The following is a 15,308-nucleotide window of genomic DNA, read 5'->3' as shown; positions in this document are numbered from 1 at the left end:
GCTAACTGACTAGGTTGACACATGCTATCGTATGACAGTTGCGTAGATCGACGCTCAAGTTGTTGATCACTGGATTGTCTGGTACAGACTCAGTTATCTACAGACCGACAGAATATAACTGGAATATCAAATAACAAACAAACTCAAGATTGAATATGTTTATTGCAGTTAATGTGTGGATTCCCCAACTCAACATATTCATCATGCCAGTTATATTCCTGTTTATTGCTTCATCCAGTTTTCAGCACATCATGAATATTCATCTTTGACATCATCACGCATAGCGACTAGTAGTGGCTGCTGTGTTCCAGTAAAATCATTAGAGTATCACAATGTGCGTTCAAACTAGCTAGCATATATCTTTAAAAGTAGAAACCTATTTTAGGACAATGCAATGTAAAACTTGGCTATTGACCGCCAGCAACTGTCGGGAAGGACCATACTAGGACCTTGTTCCAGACTCAGTTATTTGGAGGCCAGCGTCGTGTAACTGCTGACTGCCTGTCATTGCTGGGGTCAGCATATTAGATCAGTAATATCTCGATAATCTGGATACTTTCTATAAATGTCGCTTGGAGTAATGCCCATATATACATGCAAGTACACGTCTTGAACAAGACAGAAAGGTGTTGGTTTCTGGACTTGGGTGATATGGACAAGCAAGATGTCTGGATATCCACAAGTAGAGGCTCAAACTTTGTCCAGGCAATAAGGAAGTCGCATGTCCAGAGCTATCCAGCGCTGTGCCTTTCGTTGTTATAGATTTAGACTCATGCTAAGAATAAGATCCACCAAGTTACGTTCAGTGAATCCAGATTCCTCCATGAACCCAGTTAACATAGATCTGATGTTTGCATTTAAATCTGCGGTAATAGCGGATCCATCAACTATAAACCACAGGTGCTCATAACAAATTCTCTATTTGTCGCCGGTCACGGTACTTTAGGATCATTCATAAATATTCTCCTGTTGTGCTAACCATGTCTGTTTGTTCAAGGCATGGCCATACTTGCTTCCATACTCCTTCAATACATGAAAGTTGAATGTACAATAAGTGCCTGCATCTCCCTGGTATCATTATTAACACTCTACGAACAATCCAGTGTGAAAGGAGCGTAGGCGTAGAAAACATTGTATATATAAACATATTGACCGTTGGGTCGTGTAATACGCCAAGGGGAGTTCAGACTATCGATTCATCATACAGCATTCCTGCAACAAGAGTTGTAAAAGTGAATTATACGATGATTAAGTTGAGGAAGGCTAGAAAGTTGGCTACAGAAGGTGTAATGTGGTCTCATGGGTCATCCACAGGGAGTGGAGATGAGAGATGTGGCAATGGCCAACACTTTCTGGACAGAGGACTCCAGGACTCGCTGTGCTGCTGTAGAAATTCGAGGTCTTCAACTGGACCAGTAAAATGAGAGAAATGTGAAGAGCTGGATGATGTAAGTTGGAGAGGTTTCTCTAAGCGCTCCTAGCGGTTGTGAGTCTGACATAAATTAAGGACTTATGTATGGTTGTGATTGCGCAACGATAGGTACGTGAGACAAGCTCAGATCAAGGAAACAGTGCGAAGGGAACATACTTGAAGCAACGAGAAATTCTGATACCTAAGTGAGTGGGTGACCGAGTTTAGCTTTACGCCGCACTCAGCAATATTCCAGCTATATGGCGGCGGTCTGTAAATAATCGAGTCTGGATCAGAGAATCCAGTGATCACCAGCATATGCCTCGATATACACAAATGGGAACCGATGACATGTTTCAACCAAGTCAGCGAGCCTGACCACCCAATCCCGTTACGACAAATATAGTCGCCTTCTAGGACAAGCATGAGTTGTTGAAGGCCTATCGTATCCCGGACCTTCACGGGTGTCTGATACCAAACAATCTATGTCGAAACGTCGTCTTTCACAGAACAATGCAGGTGTACATTCATAAAGTTTTCATCATATTTCAATGAGAAATCAATGGAAGTAACTGATACATAATGGAGGTAACGAAGAAATGCTCGTAACAGCGATGTTTTGAAAGAAATGTGAATCAAAAAAATATTCGAAGCCACCAGAAATTAATCGGAGCAAACAAAAATGCTTGCGGCAACGAGAAAATACTTGAAGCAGTGAGAACATACTCGTAATTTAAAGTTTTGGATAAAAATATTTTAAATTATGAGAAAATACTCAAAGTAAGGACAAAATTATAGAAATAAGAGAAAATGCTAGTATTATATCAATATTAAATAGAAAAAAAAGTATTATATGTTATAAAGTGACAGCATTAGTCTTTCGTAGATGTTAGCTCTTCGACCGGTCTTTCAGTTATGGAAAAAACAAATACCTAGTGTTACCTAGTGGAAGGGAAGCATGTTGTTGACAGGATGGCGAGTTTTGGATAGTATTACACCATGTCGCGATGTCATGGTCATGTAAACGTACCTGCAATACACGCTGTCATGTAGCACGCCAGTTGTCCGGATATGTTAGCACGTGTGATGTATTTGGTGATGGTTCCCTTCCTTTCGGGGATCAATGTAAAGAACACTCCCAGGGTCAACCCAATCGCCGCTAGATGGTTTTGGCCGCAGAATGCGTAAGTCCCTATCACTTCAGAACGTTTCTGGGAACGAGAATGTCGACGATGATCAACCAGACTGCATGTTTCATCCTAGTCTCTTTAGGTCTGTGAATGACCCTGTGTGTTTAACGCCTTAGCAATGAATATATTAGTAACTGTTATATCACGGTTTGTTATAGTGGAGAGGAGATCGTAGCAAGATATTAAAGGTTTACGGCTTTGGTTAAACCCGTTACCACGGGTATAGAGCTGGAAACCAAAGGATCCAAGTCCAGGTGAATGCATGATTCGAATCTAGGATCATATGGTGATATGTATTGCTGATCTATACTACAAACAAAAACACCCTAAATAACACCCTAAAATCTGATAGTAATATATCATATGGTGATATGTATTGCTGATCTATACTACAAACAAAAACACCCTCAATAACACCCTAAAATCTGATAGTAATATATCATATGGTGATATGTATTGCTGATCTATACTACAAACGAAAACACCCTAAATAACACCCTAAAATCTGATAGTAATATATCATATGGTGATATGTATTGCTGATCTATACTACAAACAAAAACACCCTAAATAACACCCTAAAATCTGATAGTAATATATCATATGGTGATATGTATTGCTGATCTATACTACAAACAAAAACACCCTAAATAACACCCTACAATCTGATAGTAATATATCATATGGTGATATGTATTGCTGATCTATACTACAAACGAAAACACCCTAAATAACACCCTAAAATCTGATAGTAATATATCATATGGTGATATGTATTGCTGATCTATACTACAAACAAAAACACCCTAAATAACACCCTAAAATCTGATAGTAATATATCATATGGTGATATGTATTGCTGATCTATACTACAAACGAAAACACCCTAAATAACACCCTAAAATCTGATAGTAATATATAAACGTGGTATGCCATAAATGAAACTTGGGGCGTCTTCATGGGATGTCTGTCTTCCACAGGTACTACGCTGTTGTGTCTGTGCGTTTGCATCAAGCATCGTTGGTCTGGTATGTTCCAGCACCCTTGTTTTAGACTTATTATCCCCTGCACCGCGTTTTGCGGGGGTATTATAACGCACCCCGTCTGTCCGTACACATTTAACTTTTCCGGAGCAGAACTCCGTTCAATATTTCACCAAAATGTGACACATAGAGTGGTCTAGTGGTATACTGGTGCCTTTTGATAGTGTAGGAATTCTGAATAAACCATTTTTGGCGGTTCCATGGCAACACGTTTGACTTCGCCTGACATTGGAGGTAATGCGGGGGTATTGATGGCTGTGTCTCCTTGTGTGATAATGTTTCATTTCACTCAAACTCAACGAATATTGATTCAGTTCCTCCCCTGCATGTTTTGATATGTCTTTTAAAGTACCCATTAAGTACACAGAACGTTTCAGTTATCTTAGAGTATCAATGACCTCACAGCGTTTAATCATAAGTTTATATATGACTATCAAATTTTATGGTGTCCCTATACGTTTGTATGTAGTATATTTCGGTGGGTAGATTAGCCAGTTTGTTTCATGCCTCTACCATTTGACTACAGTTGGGCATTATACGTATCAGAATAAATACATACACCACAGATGAACACTTGTGATGAGCAATCATTGCAACTGTAATTGAATCCAGTACCTCAACGTCAAATTCATTGTCTGAAACTGTCAGTTATATGATTTCATAACGACACGCGAATCTTGAAATTGGCAGTACTTGTTAACGTCAAAACGACCACAATTATCAACACAAAACAAAGGGATTCTGATGAATTATGCTTGTTACATTCACTCACTCACTCACCGTCAGGATCCCCCCAGAAAGCGTCCTGTTGGTGAGGTCCAGCACGATGTCTCTGTTCTCCCAGTGCCAAGTCCCGTTAGTTGATGCTACGTACTGTTCCAACGCCTCACGATTCTTAATCAGAATCCCAAGCAGCTGATAACCGTAAAGTGAGTTTACAAATGTCTTAATGCCAAACAACCCGCCTATCCTCAAGAAATCAGAGCTCGAAAAGCCCATAATGTAAACGATGGGATAGAAACCGTAGGAACACAGGAACTGAAACCAAAAGAAAACACTATTTTACATGGACATGATAATACTGGGACAAAGAACAAAATGGCTACTTCTAGACAGGTGATATCCCCACGTCTCTAGAATAGCGCTCTGTCTTCATCTGATTCTCGATTATGCTTATCATAATCGATCATTATACCATTCACAACAGACCCGTGAAAGTCCCGGGGTAGAACAGACCTTCAGCAACCCATGCTTGCCATAAAAGGCGACTCAGCTTGTCGTAAGAGCCGACCAACGGGATTGGGTGGTCAGACTCGCTGACTTGGTTGACACATGTAATCGGTTTCCAATTGCGCAGATCGATGCTCATGTTGTTGATCACTGAATTGTCTGGTCCAGACTCGATTATTTACAGACCGCCGCCATATAGCTGGAATATTGCTGAGTGCGGCGCAAAAGTAAACTCACTCACTCACCCATTCACAACACATGGTAATGGATATGAATATAAAAGATAATATATATATATAATATATATAATTTATATGCCACTCAAAGAACAGGGGTACTTGTTACATATTACCTCGAACGACAATCCAGCTACACCCACTCTTTCCCCGAACCAAAGCAGCGTGGAGTCAACGAAGTCAACGAAGGCCATAAAAATCATCTGGGTGACCATGACACTTGTGACGATCGGTACAGCGTCTTTAGCACCTTCTGACACGGCTTCGAGAAGGCTGTTGAACTTACTGTGTAGCATAATGTTATGAGGCGGCAATGTTTCATCTGAGGATGAAGACGTTTATGGATAGAGAACTTCTTTCTTGCATCCACTGCAAGGAAGAAGTTGTCTATCCATGAAAGTAATCCTAAGTTCATCCTCAGCATACTAACTTCTGAAATGACACTTAAAGAAGAAATGTTTCACCTGCTATACATTGTATGTGTAGAGGCAGTAAAGGGTAGAGATTTGCTGAATTTTGACCTGGGTTATAACGTTTTAGGCATCTCTATCGCCATCAAAGTTGTGAAGAATGATATGGACATTTCCAGCGATTTATTTTTGTGTAAGAAAGGGGAGACAGATATTTACTCTTATCTCACAGCTTTTAAAAAAAACCGTATTGAGACCACCATTATGAATGAATACATATATGAAGAATGTAGTTTGTGACTGACGGAACGGGGATGTTGTAGGCGTCATGTGGCTGGATCCTAGTCGGCTGTGTCTCTGGGGCAATCAGCTTTGATATAGCTAGGGCTGCAGGGGCGGACATGACGCTGGCTGCTAGCAGGTGATTGGCTGGAGCCTCGTAATAACAAAAAGACATAGTCATCAATATCCCCCGTGATGGCAAAATATTCTTCAAGAATATGTCAAATGGTGACGACAAGTCTTATGCTGTTCATCACATTCTTCACATCTAACGAAAGCATACCTATGTAAACTATTATTATACCAAGATGCGTGTATGAAGAACAGAAGCTGTATGAATGCTTCCATGGTTTGATGTACTTCAGTAACTAATCTCCATTGAGTGGCACTGATGATTTGTGTCATTTCTTGAATACCCGTAAACTAGAAGGAGAATATCGAAACACCAATTTCAATCAAGGTAAGAGTTGTTGCCATGGAAATGCAAAAAAACACACATGTAATTGAGAAATGTGGATCTACCAAAAAGAACCAGTTCACCACCAGACCTATCCATATGCCACGTTTGGTAAAGAAACAGTGAAGGGTTTTCAAGTTCTACCCCGGACAAAAGCACCAACACCAACACTAATTTCAGCCGAAGTCAAACGTGTTGGCATGGAAGCGCAAAATATATTTTTTAATTAAAAAATCCAAAACTATCAAAGGGCAACGATTTAGCGCGGGACCTCTCTACCCACCGAACACACAACGTTTGTACACCGATTTCTAAAGGTTTCTGTGAAAATGTTTCATGAGTACGTTCCATGTTGTGAACATTTTGTCAAATGAAATAGTATGTCATGTGTTTCATTTCTATCACTGATTTCTTTATGTACCTTTTACAATACATGAACCATTTTATTGTAAATATGATTTCCCGTTCACTCTGTGAGTCCACGTTTAGCTTTCAATGTGTGGACATCTTCTTATCGCTTGCGTAAGAGGCGAGTAACTGGATTGGGTGGTCAGGCTCGCTGACTTGGTTGACACATGTCATCGGTTCCCATTTGCGCAGATCGATGTTCATGTTGTTGATCAGTGGATTGTCTGGTCCAGAATCGATTATTTACAGACCACGGCCATATAGCTGGAATATTGCTGAGTGCGACGTAAAAGTAAACTCACTCACTCACTCATTCTTATCCCTTGTATCGGTCTCCGCTCTCAGGGCATTTCCCAGATGCTGTGTCATGTCACAGCACGAAATCTTTACATGGCAGGCGGGAAGTTTCACCACACTGATAGATTTAGAAGACTGTCCATTTTACTTTTGTGTCCGGAAAGGAATAATACCCTTACGTTTCGGTGGACAATAACGTCACTACATGAACTGTTCAGTCTGTAATGCCAACACTAATGCCTGAAAGTTCATTCTTCTTAGAACATGGCACGAGCGTACATTATTGAACGGTAAATATATAAATACATCATTATATGTAATGGCACCATTGTAGATGTATCTCTGGATGATGGTATTACGTATCTTATTTTCACGTCAATTTCTGAATGATCTTTTTGTGGTGATCTTACACGGGTGTTTGTCGGGTATGCAATTACCTTGTTAATAAACGTCTAGGTATAAGTGTACAGTTACACAACTCCACGTCCATCATGTGAAAAAACAACTATACAAAATAGTCTAAAATAGAAGAAAATGTTTGCAGTGGTGTATCGCTCTGGGCACAGAGATCAGGTCACAAATCAGTTGACGTTAAGCAATAATGAGTTCTGAGAGTCTTGGGATAGGTGACCAGGTTTGTTAACCTGACTCCTGAGAATTTCTAGGCCCCACAACGAAGCACATTTGATTCATGTGGTTTCACCTTAGGTAAGTGAGTTTGTTCAAAATTGCCCGTTAACGCAGCAACGCCATCGACATCCACCTTTTTGGGTACAGAGGAAATGTTACTAATATGAGTCACTGAAGAAAAGTGTGCAATGATTCTAATCCTGGTACCTACCCCAAACGATGTCAGCATCCCGAATATCGTCCCTGTAATGCTGGCGAAACCAGCGGCCATGACAGTGTGTAACTCGGACGGTGTGAGATGAGGTAGGAACGGTTTGATGGCGAGTGGTGATTCTGCCTGGCAATGAACTAGCATTAAAATATCGCCCGTCAAAACAACATATTTTACTTGTAAATATCTTTAATGATGCAAACATAAATGACACGACCAATGATATGTAGACGGAAAAATTGAAATGGATGTCTTGTCACCATTAAAGTATAACCAAAAGTAATACCACAACCAAGATGGCCCATGAAACGTTTGATTATAAGAAACCTGGAGGATAGTACGAAAAACTAGAATTCAGACCCAGAACTATTGTATTATTGGAGACAACCCTCTACAAAAAACATAGAATAGATCGCCAACAACCGACGGTAGACCATCGCATCAGGGGCCATGAGGGAGTATTTATGTCTTTCATAAATAAGTACACAATTTCATCGTACTGGCCCAAACACAACATTGATTGCTGTGTTGACGGATTCCACGGGGCTGGTACCCAGACAGAAAGACAGCAACCATCCAAAATTGGCCACGAATCCCTGGAGAACCCCGTAGTAGTACAAGACGTTGATAGTCGAGGAGAACATCAGGACAAATGGCATCACCTGAGAACACAAGAAGCTGATCCGGACGTACGTACACATATATCCACACATATATGCTGTCACGTGCAAGGTCAGACAGTCACAAACTCACAGGCGCACGTGGGGAAACACAAAGTGACGTACACATTCAGACACAAAGATAAGGATACAGAGAAATTTATAGACATAATATGCTTACAAACAGGCACACTGACACACATAGACAGGCAAGCAAACGCAAACGCACGCACGCACACACGCGTACAGACGCACAGACATACAATCGGACATAAAAAGACACACATAGACAAACACAATCAGTCAGATTTCAAATACAGACACACGCACCCACCCTGCTTTTACAATAAATCTCTCAATGCACGCAGGTCTGTCCAAACAGACATCAAGACAGCATCGGTAATTCTGCCTTGTTTATACACAAGACAGTGTAATATTGTAGCAAGGAGCAGCAAATGACATATCCTATTTGGTACATGGGTGTTTTCTTTAAAACATATCCTTCACATTAAATCTTTGAAGGGCATTTAGAAGTGGAAAGCATAAGAAAAGCCATATTTATCGATGTCAACTTCTTTATTGTGGAAAACATGACGTTTCGGAGTGTATGCTTGGTCCTTCATCAGTAGTTGAGAACATGATAAAGGAGCACGCATACTCTCCTGAACGTCGTGTTTTCCTCAATAAAGAAGTTGACATCCATAAACCTGGCTTTTAATCTCATGATTTCATCCTCCCGAATGTAGCTGTAATCTAAGAAGTTCTTGTACCTCTGTCGGGTCCAGTTCCAAGTAATCATGCTGACATAATTATCATGATATTATTTTAGGAGGTCTGTTCATTTGCGTATCGTTTGACTGCACACTTTGGACCAGACAATTAATGGGTGACATGGATCTACGCGATAGTCAGCAAGCATGATTTGCAAAACGGATCGATTCTAAACCAGGATCTTGACAAACATTATCATAATGACTCTTATATCATTCTTAGTCAAGCAAATGTTGACAGGTTTTAGTGCATTTATGACTCAGACAAACCATTGGGAGAAATGAAAATGAGGAACGATCTTGGCAATCGTTTTACGGCTAGTCAAGGAAACATCCATTTGTACGCCATCTTATTCTGTTAAATATTGAATGGGATATTGGGGACCCTTTCAGTCACGCGATCCACTTACCCGAAATGCAAACTCGTGATCTCGATATTTTTTTCCGAATACAAATTCAGAGCCTTTATCAGTGTGCTCCAAGTATTCTTTTAGTCTTTCTCCGAGCCATTGGAAACTGCGAAACCCGAAACTGGTTCTGAGTATCAGCAACGCAAACAGAAACTGGGTCCCGATACCCCAAAATACTGCGTGCCAGTTGACCTGAAATTGTAATGTAAAACCATGCGCCACAGATATAGCCTCAAAGCTGTTCATTATTATTCATACAGACGAGCCATTCCGTGTAAAATGCTTTGATCTGACCAGACAGTAAGAACATAATAGTGATATGTAAGTGGTTCAAACTGCGTCCGTTTTCAGTATGTCCTACTTAAGTTTATCACATATGGATAGTTTCATACCAAGTTAGCATTTCTCTGATTCTGTTCTTTTATATATTCAGCAAATTGCATTAAGGATTTCACCAGTTCTGATTTCCCCAACATGTTATTAGTCACTAGTATCTATTGTACACAGACCTGAGACTGAAATGATCGGTTGATTAGCTTACAGTTTTAAACAGAATCGAAGAATATCAGTATGCAGTGATATGGGTGAATTTAGTTTATGTCGCTATATGCACTATTTCCACAATATCACGAGTGAGGACACCAGAAATGGACTTCTGGATTTGTACCCATCTGGGTAATCAACCCGGGTATTCGGTGTCTCCAGGGGTTCAGCATGATAAATGGATAATATTCTTGTGTGTGATCAACAATTTGTTGTAACTTGTATCGTTTGTGTAATATCTTTCTAACCTTACCACAGTCTGATAGACGTTAACAATTCAAGTTACAGTCAATCTTTGATTAAGGTTTGAGGACGATAAAGACTGTCTGGTGTCAGTACTTTATGTTTACTCCTTTTCCTTTTTGGAGAACCACAAAGGCGAACCAAACCAGAGACACAATGTTCTCCGAGACGTTAACACTGATAAATTAAACAAAAAATCAGGTTGACAAGGACTGTCTAATGTGGGTTTGTCACCATCTTGTTTCAACTCCTTACCCTTTCTGGATGTTCGGATATCAGGAATCCTATAAGAATGAAGAAAGTCATTCCAGCGAGAGAGAGAAAGTTCTCCGCTTTGGTCACATTCAATCCCAGGTAGATCGCCATGAAGAGAACCATCCCTATATACAGCAACCTGCAAACACAAGGTGGCCACCCATCGGACCTGATGTCGGACAGCATCGTACCAACACTGAGCCGTTTGTATTTGCTTACATGTATGAGAAAATAAGGCAATGCCATCATTATGAAGCTCTACAAAAACTCTTGGTTACGGATGCTGGCCGTTATCGTTCAAGTCTGATAAAAATGTTAACCAGCAGGTGAAGTCCAACTCCATAAGTAATATATTGCCCGAAACATTTATTGTCGTATGTGAGTTTGGTTGTATTGTTTAACACCGCACTCCGTAATAACCCAGCTATATCTCTGCTACAGTAGGTCTTGTATATTTGCTCACCATCTGATTGTTCTCCTTATCGATGGTGAACCCTTTATCTTGGTGGCCCATGGGGACAAAATTTCATGAACACGAGTTGACAGCTTGATCTTGGCATAGACCAGGGCGACAAAACCGGTCCCAAGTAATAGCCTCAAAGAGCCTTCATCCCCGAAAGAAAATCTGATGCTGAAGCCGACATATACAGCGTAGGCAGTCAACGTCATCAGTGAGCATATGGCCACAATCACGTTCTTGTTGTGAATTATCTTCTTGCAAAGAGACGCTCTTGCCAAACCAAACGCCGCTCCACATCGTAGATAATGTTCTCTAGTGTCGAAAACGTCGTCAGGAGTGTGTGATATAAACATGTCTGCACCTTCCTGGCCATTTTCATGTTCTACTCTTGGGCACATTCCCTCCGGAAACAGTGCCTTCTGAAAACAGACAGATCAGCAGCAGGTTCATCACTATGACTACTACGACATGTCATCATCGCTGTTGTATGTCGAAGGGCCACGGGCATTTCCCGAGGGAAGAGGGCTTACGTAAACGCTATAACACCCATCCTCGGTTATGGTTGAAAATGTAAACACGAGGGCGAGGATTTTCATATTTAATATTCAATAGTTACATTTTCAGCCAATACCGAGGGATCGTGTAAAATCTGTCATATATATCGAAGGAACAGACAAATTTATCAAAATCATATAATGATAGATAATTAGATAATCAAGCAATGAAGAAACATAACAGCAACCGAAGCGGTAGTGAAATCTATGTAATGACAGTAGGCCTAACTATTAATAGACAATTTAACGCAAGTATTTTCATCGACTCAGTAGACGTGAAGTGGAGCATCCGATTCGTTATCTGACAGAAGCGGTTCTATTCCAGATGGGAATTGTACTTCCAATTTGATGACATGTATCAATTGATTTCAAACACTTGAATGTTGATGTTGAAAGAAATCTTTTCGAGAAAATCTACTTTCGGAATATTGTATAGAATGTTCCAGGGATATTGTATACAACCCTGAAAGGACGTTTACCTCAGGAAAAATAACCTCCAAAACGAAGCAAATTTGACATCTGAGGTATATATATTTTCCAGTAATATCCACACACCCTGTTGTGTCCAACTTATAAATCGACCTAGGATGTACTTCAGATATAATTTCAATATTCGGCCTTACTGTTGAAATCAACTGAGATGAGACTAGCAGCAGAGGCCTCGCCTTGCACGCGCAATGCACGTGCCCTGCATGTTCTAACAGTACTATGGACGTCTGCTAACTGTACCGTGCACTGCCCGTCTTGCTTGGAACACACCTCTCCTACCGACAATCAGCCTCATTTTTCACAGTGATCCTTCGGAGGCCAGAGGATAAAACTGCCACGCTAGTAAGTGAAGCGCTGTAGGTTTGAAACTGGCTGTCGGCACTACATGTTGGAAATTGCCAATCATGTGATATTGTACTATCGCATTCAGTGATGATAAGAAAAACTCGTATCAGTCTTCAAAACAAGTAATAATTCAAAGTCAAGGGCTATTCCTCAGAAAATCTTCGGCAGAGGGACAGTATAGAGGAACATCTCGGGATAGTGGGGCCTATATTATGATAATGCAGGGGGCTCCGGAACATTATAACAAGATAATTGCCCGCGACCCAGGGACATTATTTAGATCATTGCTCGAGGAAACGAGATTGTACCAGATTTGAGGAAAATTACGAGAAAAGCGTCCTCTAAGAACAATAGACTGACGTCACCAGAAGTGTATAGGTATACCTTACTGATAGACAGAGACGGAAACTGGGTGTCACAAAAATATCCATGGACTGAGAGACAGATCGTTGATATCAATAATGATATCATAACAGGTGTTTCTTGACAATGATATAAATTCCTTGATGGAAAGAAACGTTGAAAGCAACTTACCTCTGGAATTTCTCGTTTGACGAGGACGATTGTCTCCACACGTTGTTGCCCAGCCATGACTCCGACAGTACAGTACAGGGACAATCACCTCAGGATTGTTTTATATGTGCATGCGTAAGTAAATAGGTTCTTGCGAAACCGCACCTGCCTGATATTTCAACAGGTGTGTGTTTCAAAGTGTAAAAACATACGCAATGTTTGTTTTATTAACCGATCTAAACACATTGATTGGACGTGATATAGATATCGGAATGTGTATAAACTTTAACTCGTACTAGGTGATAGTTTCCGTACATTAATGGTACTAAGTGATAGTTTCCGTATATTAATGCAGAATAGTATAAATGTGAGATACCAGTTGCAGTCTTTAGTATTGTGTTCGCTCCTGTTCTATTGTACTCTGATATAATGAACAGGTGTTTATTCAGCATTGTAATAGAAACTGACAGTAGAAACTGGAAACATTAAGTTTTTCATTTGCGTATCCTCTTTGTTCTCAATTCAAATATGCTCACAGGTGTGTCAGGCCTCATTTATGAGGGTTCCATTCTCAAATATATTTTAATTTTGACTGTTTTACTTATAGTCTTATGATTCCCTCCCACAATAGACCGATCTGGCGTGATATACTTGAAATATGTGATACCTCACAAACTCGTGGATCTAGGAGTGTACTAGCTAGCGTTGTGATCTACATTCAGTTGCTGGCGATCTATAGCACGTTTTTTTCGATACGTTCAGCCTATTATCTGTATCTTCAAATGCTATCAACTGGTTGTAACTTATGACTGTGATGACGTAATTATTCTACAGTCCATCGATGATAGCTTTGTATTCCTTATGATTCAAATTGACGATATGGTTACACTATTGCCGATGTGACGCTACTTTTAACCCACTCACTCTAAGAGTGTAATAGCAAATGATGACTTTATAATTTCAATGCACCATTTTATAGTTGCAAATCAATACACGTCGAAAACCCTTGCTCACTTACGTATGTCCCTATGTAAATCAAACTTTCTATTAAACAGAAGAAAAATAGACTCGAAACTGAGTATAAAAAGTCTACGCACTGAAAAAGGTACAGGGTTACATCATAACGCGAAATTGTATCACGTTTGTCTGTGGTTTCCCTCTAAAACAGCATATCTATGTCAACAATCGCTTCATCCAGTTTCGTTCGAACCATTAGTAATGTGTGTGCAATCAGTCGTTTCAGCTTGTGATGGAAACACAGTGTAGTTTCATAACAAAACGCCATATTATATGTTTGTCATTTGAAAGGTGTCCACATGGACACACGTACTGATATTGACATTCAAGTTTTTCAAAAGGGACGTTGAGTACATCTTTTCCTAAACGAAGTATATATGACAGTCTGTAGTGAAACATGATTCTGGTGAATATCATACCAAATATACAACTATTGTACTATGACTTTGTGCAGAACTTTGTTCGATGGTCCGATGTGAAAATAAAGTAAACCGTTCACTAATATGTGTTTAATTAGTTTTTTCCATTGTCGAGAGCACTGTTATCACATTTTCATATTAAACCGATGTAATACATACCTTACAACCATCTGGGTGCGGTTTAGCACTGCACACCGACACATTACAGCTATATGTTGGTGGTCTGTAAATAATCCTCTATCGTCCTCCAGGAAAATAACACCTACAGACACAGTGTTACCACTGAGGGAGCAAACAAGTGCATGTCTGTGGGACATGTTTCAACTTTATTGCAATAAACACTGTTTCCACATACTTAACATTTCTCGACCTCTAAAATGTTTCTGCATTTTGGACATGGTGGTATGCTTGTGTATGTGTGAGCGAAATCCATGAGATTTACACGAAGATACACGTACATCAGGTTCTCATTAGTTCATTAGCAATTGAAGTGACGATATGGGTGTGAGACCTTGGAAGCCCGTCAAAAAAGAGAGCTTTGAACTGCCACCCATCGATCACCTTACATACAGATCCCATGTTTCTAAGTCTGAAACGTTCTGACCTTAACTTCAGACGACAGGCAATTATTATATCATTTTAACGCCACACCTATTTAGATAGCGCTCCAGAGTTGCCTTCCTTGACTGGCTGTTTATTTTGTTGACTTCCGGCTATCCTGAAAGTTGAATGGCGATTGAGGCACGATTTGCTCGAATGTTCCCGACACTGTGTCAGTATACAATAAGGCTGGTTGTTGTGTTGAAATCACACGGAGTTATATTGG

General features: G+C 40.1%; 1 protein-coding gene across 1 annotated transcript; it reads right to left on the bottom strand.

Annotated features, from left to right (window-relative positions):
- Nucleotides 1-1,183: 1,183 nt before the first annotated feature.
- LOC137256452 (solute carrier family 28 member 3-like) lies at nucleotides 1,184-13,124 on the bottom strand. Its single transcript, XM_067794294.1, has 11 exons — nucleotides 13,068-13,124; nucleotides 11,149-11,564; nucleotides 10,686-10,824; nucleotides 9,645-9,836; nucleotides 8,306-8,467; nucleotides 7,806-7,931; nucleotides 5,826-5,956; nucleotides 5,227-5,395; nucleotides 4,425-4,682; nucleotides 2,442-2,622; nucleotides 1,184-1,212 (listed from the first exon to the last, which is right to left on the bottom strand). The coding sequence occupies exons 1-11, from the start codon at nucleotides 13,122-13,124 to the stop codon at nucleotides 1,184-1,186; spliced, it is 1,860 nt and encodes a 619-aa protein (XP_067650395.1).
- Between the last annotated feature and the right edge of the window lie 2,184 nt (nucleotides 13,125-15,308).

Source organism: Haliotis asinina, chromosome 11, assembly GCF_037392515.1.
Source record: "Haliotis asinina isolate JCU_RB_2024 chromosome 11, JCU_Hal_asi_v2, whole genome shotgun sequence".
In the NCBI taxonomy this organism is placed as follows: domain Eukaryota; kingdom Metazoa; phylum Mollusca; class Gastropoda; order Lepetellida; family Haliotidae; genus Haliotis; species Haliotis asinina.
The sequence above is the reverse complement of the archived record's forward strand: the minus strand, read 5'-3'. Positions and strand labels throughout refer to the sequence as shown.

Bases quoted from the DNA above. Each gene is read 5' to 3' on its own strand.
- LOC137256452 (XM_067794294.1), bottom strand. From the start codon at position 13,124: ATGGCTGGGCAACAACGTGTGGAGACAATCGTCCTCGTCAAACGAGAA. The intron at 11,565-13,067 runs GTAAGTTGCTTT...GTCTGTTTTCAG, and splicing joins TCAAACGAGAAATTCCAGAG to AAGGCACTGTTTCCGGAGGG. The intron at 1,213-2,441 runs GTACGTTTACAT...CTCTTGTTGCAG, and splicing joins CATGACAGCGTGTATTGCAG to GAATGCTGTATGATGAATCG.